We start from the raw sequence: 7,874 nt of genomic DNA on the forward strand, positions 1-7,874 counted from the left end.
GCGGCGCGCGAGGCGAGGTGGCGGCGGCGGGGCGGCGACGGCGGATCGGGCGGCGGCGGGCTAGGGTTTCGGGTGGCTGGGGCGGATCGGGGCATCGGGCTTTAAAGGCCGGCCCGAGAAGTCCTGGCCGAGTACGGCCCTAAGTCGGTTGACTTTTTTTTAATAATTTCGACATGCAGAAAAAAGAAAGAGAAGAAATACTAAACGGGCTCCAAAAATCCCGAAATAAATTTTCCCCGTCCTCTAAAAATAAGTCGGACAAGATGAACATTTATTTGGGCCTAAAATGCAATTTTGAAAAACACATATTTTTCCTAATTCAAATAAAATAGCGACAAAACTCCGAATAAAAATCTTGTTTGATTCTAATATTAAATCTCTGATATTTCTTTATTTTGAGGAAGTCATTTTATCATCTCTCTTTTATTTTTAATAAGAGAAATATTTCAGAGAAAAATAATTAAAATCAAACGATCCTTTTTTCATAATTCGAGAAAAACTCAAATATGAAAAATAACGAAATCCCCAACTCCCTCCGTAGGTCCTTGAGTTGCGTGAAATTTCTAGGATCAACCAAAATGCAATAAAACATGATATACAATGATGCTTTAATGTATAACATTCCAAATTAAAAATTTGGGATGTTACAAGAATGAGCATCCTCATGCCTTTTGTTCTGATAATTGGGATGAGTAGCCAAAATGGCACTCTAGCCTCACCTATATTCCTTTTCTCACAACTGGAATGTTTTGAATCTTTGTGGGCTTTGAATGATTTAACATCCCACTTTTATCTACCTCTCTCTGAAGTGGCATATGTGTAGTATTAGGAACTAGATCAATTTTCTGCAAGCCATGCAGTTGGCAGAGGATCCTAAATATTGGCAAATACCCCATGGTTCTACTATTTATAAGGTTTTCAAGGCTGACAAGCTCCTATCTATACATTCAGAACCTTTGCCAGTTATCAAATGGCTTTGGAAAACCTGTTGCCAGCTTAGGCACAAAATTTTCTTCTGGTTATTGATAAACAACAGGCAAAATACCAAGGCTATGTTGTAGAGATTTTTTCCATACAAGATTGCACATGTGTAATGTGTCATTCACAAGTTTTGGAGACAAGAGATCACCTTTTCTTTCAATGCCCTTTTGCCCAAATATGCTGGCAATATGTGTGGACCTCATGGCATCCTTCACTCTCAAGTATACAAGATGAAGTTGCTCAGCTCAAACAACTCCTCGATTTTCCTTTTGCTCTTGAAGTCATTATTCTTACCTCATGGGCTATCTGGACTACAAGGAATGCTTTTATCTTAAAGGCATTTCACCAAGCTTATATACCTGCAGGCGCAAATTTAAGAAGGAAATGAAGTGGATCACATATCGGGTCAAGAGAAATGATTATAATGGTTCGATGGTCAATGCTTTGAGAAGATTTGTATTCAGTTGTATTTGTTGTTCTTTTTCTTGCTTCTTTAGGACCTGTATAGTTCTTTCTTTCTTTTGAATCTTTATTTGTACTACTATTTATAGATGAAAATCAATAGAAATACGCAGCAGAGTTTTGCTGTTTCTCTAAAAAAAAAAGAACTGTAAGCGTATTTTGTGACTACGTAAACTCGTGAAAGAGGCGTATCCTATAGAGCACCCCATTCCGAACAAATTACCCAGAGAACAGCCGCTTCCAGGTTTGAAACTCAAATGCAAATCCAAATCCCCCCCACCACGGCCACCGCCCCCCTTTCCGCCGCCGTCGTCGCCGGTGTCCCCTCCGGCTCCGGCAGTGCCCAGCGGCGTTAGCGACCATGGGGGTCAAGAACCTTTGGGACATTCTCGACTCCTGCAAGCAGAAGCTGCCGCTCAACCACCTCCAGTGAGTCCCAAAACCCTCGCTCGTTCGCGTGCGTGCGCCTTACTCCCTCGCCCGCCCCCGCTGATTCCTCCATGGTTGGCGGTCTCAGGAACAAGAAGGTGTGCGTAGATCTCTCCTGCTGGCTCGTGCAGTTCTGTACCGCCAACCGCTCGCCGGCCTTCGTCAGGGACAAGGTCTACCTCAAGAACCTCTTCCACCGCATCCGCGCCCTCCTCGCCCTCAACTGCAGCCTCATCTTTGTCACAGGTCAACCTCGGAATCTCCCTCGCCCTACCCTACCAACAGATCGTCGGATCCCCACCCGGGTCTCTGAATACGTAGCACGGGGGAAACATATTTCGTCATAAAATTCAGTTCTTGGATGTTTTCTTGTTTATCTTCAGATGGGGCAATATCTTCAATGAAGCTGGCTACTTATAGACGTCGGCTAGGATCCAACTCTGAGGTCATTTCTTGTTTACCCACACTGGACACTTCTTGGAATATGATGCAGCCAATTCTATTTGTTTAAGCCCAGTTGCTTGATTCACTTTAGGCTGATTGTGATGACACGAGTTCGCAACCATTGACCTCCCTTAAACGGAACAAGGGATCAGAATTCTCGCGCATGATTAAAGAGGCGAAGCATCTTGGCTTGGCCTTAGGCATCCCTTGCTTGGATGGGTAGATTTTCTCTGCTCCAATCAATCTATTTATTGATAATAAGATCTGAAATTATTGACAAATGCCCATAACTGCATGCCATTGTGTTATTTAACAGCGTCGAGGAAGCAGAAGCACAGTGTGCATTGCTTGATTTAAGCTCATTGTGCGTAAGTACAATACTTCTCCTAACAACCCGAATGTCATGTCTGTTACTTATTTATTGTTATGTTATTTTCAGGAAGGCTGTTTTACATCAGATTCAGATGCTTTTCTTTTTGGGGCAAGGACAGTTTACAGAGATGTTTTCATAGGTAAAGCTGAAGGCTAAGAATTGTTGGTTTGTGGAGTTTTACTATAATTAAAAAGAAAACTTATATTGCACTGTCTGCCTTTTGTTGTTGTTGCAAAGTGGTCCTGTTCGTGTAGCTTAAATTCTTGTGATTTGCTCATGTTCGCTCTCAAATTAGGGGACGGTGGTTATGTCATTTGCTACCAAATGGAGGACATAGAGAAAAAGCTTGGTTTTGGCAGGAAATCACTGGTATGTTACATGTTCTATCCTGCCCGAGTTGATCTTATATTTAGAAACGGAGGGAGTAGAATGCAAAATTTGATCTTAGAGAGATGCAACAAATTATGTTGGGAATAGTTCTATTTTGTTCAACTAACACAGTGAAAGTAGTACAATCACGAAAAGGATTTGGAGGAGGTACCAAATAAAATTGTGACCTTTGATACTAGAAAAATTTGCCAGTGAACTAGCATGCATCAGTTAGCTAGAGATCACTGGAAGTTGCACAAATAACGAAGCTGCCTTGTGCCATTGTTCAACTACAATACCATGATGCTACCTGCCTCCAAACTATTTAGAAGACTCAGTTTTGAGTATTATACTTCTGCTTCATCCAGAGTTTCAAAGTGCTTCCTAGTTTCTAGTCCGAGAATGTACATATTTGATCTGTTTCTCTGACCTGGTTCTAACTCTTCCAAACTTTCCAGATATCATTTGCATTGCTTCTTGGTTGTGATTATTCTAACGGTGTTCATGGCTTTGGCCCGGTAAGTACCAAACGGATAGTTTCTATTTTTGGACTGCTGACTCTTAATACTCAGTAAGTTCGTTTAGTGTGATTGCATTGCACTTGCTCTTATACTTTACTATCTGAAACTCTATAGTCTGTAATGGTTCTTTTAAGTGCTTCAGGAAGCAGCATGTCGTCTTGTCAAATCCGCGGGAGATGATTCCATCCTGGATCAGATTTTATCTGATGGAGTAAAAGCTACAAGAAAGTGTAAAGGGAAAAAGGCCGGCATTGACAAAAACAAGGGTGGTGACATATGCACAAGAACAGGTACCTCTGGTAAACAAGTTCTTGCTCTGTATTTCTGTGGCTATGCAGCTATATCAACCTCATTGTACGGCACATCATGCACTGTATTTTTCTTACAGAGGTTGGGATGAGCCAAGATTCTGGTGGTCAATTCCGTGAGGTAATAAACGCATTTCTAGAGCCAAAATGCCATTTGCCTGATTCGGAAAATGTGCGGAGGTAATTAATTATTTGATAAGTGCACTACTGCCTTGTGTGGTTTTTTAGCTTCAGCTACATAAAACCGTTGAAACTGTCCTCTGCTTTATTTTTCTGTCCTTCTCTTGATTGATGACTATTGTTTTCTGTCTATAGGGTATGCTGCCAGCACCCATTTCGTCATTCAGAGTTCCAACAGATTTGTGAGAAATATTTTGAATGGACCCCAGAGAAGACTGGTATTTGACATCTTAACCTGTTATGTCTGGATTGAGCGGCCATAGGAAGGCAGCATAACTATTTATCTATGCCCTTGAATATGTCTGCAGATGAATACATCCTTCCGAAGATAGCTGAGAGAGAACTTCGAAGGTTTTCAAATCTTCGCTCGACATCTTCAGCTCTAGGAATAAAACCATTGTTGAGTGAGGTAGTAGCTTTGCATGCTCAGGGTGTTTCTGAAGTAAACATTCTTGTTACTTGTTGTTGAGGATACTTTCTAGTTTCACTTATCAAGTCTAAGCATCTAATTTGCAGATTCCAGTACCATGCCCTGTATTGGCAATTACGAAGCAACGAAAAGTTCATGGAAGTGAGTATTATGAGGTTTCATGGAGGAACATGCATGGACTCCAATCTTCAGTTGTTCCAGGGGATCTCATCAGAAGGTTAATGATTTCTTTTCTCGTATTCTATCCTGCAATAGCCAAACACTAGCCCTATACTGTGGCTACTATAAGTACAGAAGTTCAACCGTAACAGCACAATATCTTAGTTTGCGATAGTATAAAAATGTGAACCTTCTAAAGTATCCTACTTGTGCAATTACAGTGCGTGCCCAGAAAAAATAACCGAGTTTTTGGAAAAGAAGGATGAAGAGAAGAAGCAAAAGAGGAAAGCTAGGCCGAAGAAATCAGCACAAGCTGCAGTAAAAGATGTTGATGCGCGGCTCCAAGAATTGATGCTTGGTATTGAGTCTGAATGCGCCACGTTTCCGCCTGCAAGCAATTGTCCTGGGACAGGAGATGTACACCGCATGGCACCTAGCATGGCTATCGTTGATCTGTCTTCTCCATCTCCGCCCCTCCGGGCTTGCAAGTCCCAAAAGTTCATCGGATCAACCACAGCTGTGATGAATGGGGTTGATTTGCTGAGCGGTATGATGGAGTCACAAATTAGCACCCAGTCAAGTGTTGGTCAGAACTCTGAGTCACAAAATAGCACTCAGTCAAGCGATGCTCAGAACTCTGAGTCACAAAATAGCACTCAGTCAAGTAGCACCCAGTCAAGTGATGCTCCGAGTTTTACCCTTGACGACGACGTGATTGATCTGTCCTCACCCCTGCCTCCAGTTGCTGAACGACAGCCTTGCCGCTTCCAAGACTTGCCACCTTATGACGGAGCTGAACGAAGAGCTCTGACAGATTTAAGCAATTTCCCTGAGAAAAGCAGCATGCTGGGCGCTTCAGATAACAGGCACAAAGCTGGTGCAAGCGACGGTTGTGCGCTGGTCGAAGCATCGCCACCAGTCATCCATGGCGCTCGGATGTTCAGTGGCCGAAGTAATGTACCGATTGTTTCGTTGGCAGAATCAGAAGCTGGCGCCATTGATCTGTCATCTCCTTCACCGGTTTTCGACAGGAGAAGGAATGGTAACCATGTCAAAGATGCAATAGACATTAGTGAAGCTGACAGTAGTGTCGTGTGTCCTGATGATGATGAACATGAGAGGAAGGCGAGAGAGCTCAGATCGTTTCTGAAGAGCATTAGAGACGAACTGTAGTATTTGAACACACGATCAATTTGGTGTATTTGATCGGATACATTTGTGTAAAGTTTGCTTGCTTTTTTACATGGAAGAAACTGTCCAAGCCCTGAGCAGCAGCAGGCCGTGCGCCACCATGCCGCACAGGAAGCCCAGCGCGGCGCTGGAGCCGACGAGCAACACGGCGGTGCAGACCAGCATGACGAAGGCCTCCGCCTTGGACGACATGTCCCTGGCGGCGATGGCCAGCTCCACGCCGGCGAAGAGCAGCAGCACGCCGAGCAGCCCCACGGGGAAGCTGGCGAGCACGCGCAGCACCGAGCCGCCGAGGAGTAGCCCCAGCGCCAGCTTGAGCCCGCCCAGCGCCGCCACGCACGCGCCGCTGCGGCCGCCGAACTTGTACTACCCCGCCAGCCCGCCCGCGCCGTGGCAGCACGGCATGGCGCCGAACCAGCAGCCCACCAGATTCATGGCGCCCATGGTCACCGACACCGACGTCGCCGACGCCTCCTTCTCCGGGAACAGGTCGCGCGTGAGCTTGCACACCGCCACCACCGAGTTGAGCACCGACAGCGGGATCTGCGGCACCGCGCCCTTGATGAACCCCTGCTTCCACGCCTCCCTCGATATGTGCACCACCCGCATCCTCGACGGCCCCGCGCGCAGCTCCCTCAGCGCCGCCGGATGCCGGATGATGGAGAACACCACGCCCAGCACGAACACGATCACCGCCGACGGGATCGCCGACGCCCAGCGCCGCCTCCAGCTACGCCAGCCTCCGGAAGAACGGCTGTTGTTTCCTTCTCCATCTTCATCTTCTTGGGCTCCTTGGACGTGGTCTTGGCCGGCGCCGTTGACGAGGACGATGAAGCATACGGCGGCGATAGCGAGCACGAGGCCGTCGAGCCCGGCCCATGGGCGGAGCTTCCCCACCGCAGACCTTGCCAAGGTCCTGCTCGTACCGTATGTACTTGACGGCGGCCATGGCGAAGTTGAGGCCCTGCGCGAGCTGGATGCCGCGGACGACGGGGAGTGGGACGAGCCAGTAGACGAGCTTCATGAGGCGGGTGACACCGAGGAGGAGGACGAAGGCCGCGGTGAGGATGCCGGCGGCCATGATCTCCGGGACGTCGAATGAGGGGTCGGAGAGGGCGGTGGCGGCGATGGCCTTCATGGGCTGGACCGGCATGGGCACGCCGTAGACGAGGCCCGTGACGGCGTTGTAGATGCCGGTGAAGATGAGGGTGGTGCCGAGGTCGAGGTGGCGGGAGAGCGCCAACGAGAGCACGATGGGGATGTAGGTGCCCAGGTCGCCCATGGCGCCGTTCAGCTCGGACCACGCCGACCGGAAGGACAGGTTGTCGCGTGCCCGTTCAAGCAGGGAGAGCGGTTGCTTGGTGCCTCCGTCGCCGGACAGCGCCTCCGTGTCGGAGAGCGCCGTGGTGGCCATGGCCGGTGCAGACGTCATCTTTTTCGAGTGGGGTGCTGAAGTTGTTAGCTTAGGCGCCAAATGCGGTGCAGGATTTATAGGAGGGAGGGAGTTTGTGCACATGCTAGTGGCAAGCACTCCATCAGACAATTTTTTTTGGGTCATCAGACATTTATTATGTAGCAAAAGATTTGCCTCATTAATTAATTATGCACAAGAGAGTTGCACAATTAATTAAGAGAAAACCGGCAAAAACCGTCACAAACCGCTGAACGGCACCTACACAACACCTCACATAGAGGGCCTCGCCAAGATCACACATCAGCATTACTTCTCCCCAACAGGTGCCATCACCCCCTAATCTTCGAGCAAGCGACACTGACTTTGCCGAAGACGAACATCGACCCAACCTTCACCGTAGAGGTTATGCGGAAACACAAGAAGGCATGTGCCAAACTTAGCTACCCACGCCAAGGACAGCGCAACTCCGACTCTGAAGGATAGTTCCGAAGGAGAATTATGCAAGGCTGGCGCTGTGAAACCGAACGGACCACCCGTTGCCTGTCATCATCACCATAGGAGCCCTGCCGCCGCAACTACGACTTCACCACAACAAAACGAGCCGAGGTAATCC

At 47.6% G+C, this 7,874-nt stretch overlaps 1 protein-coding gene and 1 pseudogene across 2 annotated transcripts; one reads left to right on the forward strand and one right to left on the reverse strand.

Moving 5' to 3' along the window:
• The first annotated feature begins 1,673 nt into the window (after positions 1-1,673).
• Positions 1,674-5,917, forward strand: LOC119330424 (single-strand DNA endonuclease 1-like). Of its 2 annotated transcripts, none has more exons than XM_037603532.1 (14): positions 1,674-1,872; positions 1,961-2,118; positions 2,256-2,317; positions 2,408-2,535; positions 2,633-2,684; positions 2,756-2,828; positions 2,985-3,058; positions 3,517-3,576; positions 3,722-3,878; positions 3,968-4,067; positions 4,203-4,285; positions 4,376-4,476; positions 4,584-4,714; positions 4,878-5,917. In XM_037603532.1, the coding sequence occupies exons 1-14, from the start codon at positions 1,805-1,807 to the stop codon at positions 5,827-5,829; spliced, it is 2,199 nt and encodes a 732-aa protein (XP_037459429.1). In that variant the 5' UTR covers positions 1,674-1,804; the 3' UTR covers positions 5,830-5,917. The 2 variants fall into 2 exon arrangements, with proteins under 2 accessions (XP_037459429.1, XP_037459430.1); XM_037603533.1 differs by having other exon boundaries at positions 3,722-3,869.
• On the reverse strand, positions 5,817-7,338 carry LOC119330426 (annotated as a pseudogene).
• Between the last annotated feature and the right edge of the window lie 536 nt (positions 7,339-7,874).

Source organism: Triticum dicoccoides, chromosome 7A, assembly GCF_002162155.2.
Source record: "Triticum dicoccoides isolate Atlit2015 ecotype Zavitan chromosome 7A, WEW_v2.0, whole genome shotgun sequence".
In the NCBI taxonomy this organism is placed as follows: domain Eukaryota; kingdom Viridiplantae; phylum Streptophyta; class Magnoliopsida; order Poales; family Poaceae; genus Triticum; species Triticum dicoccoides.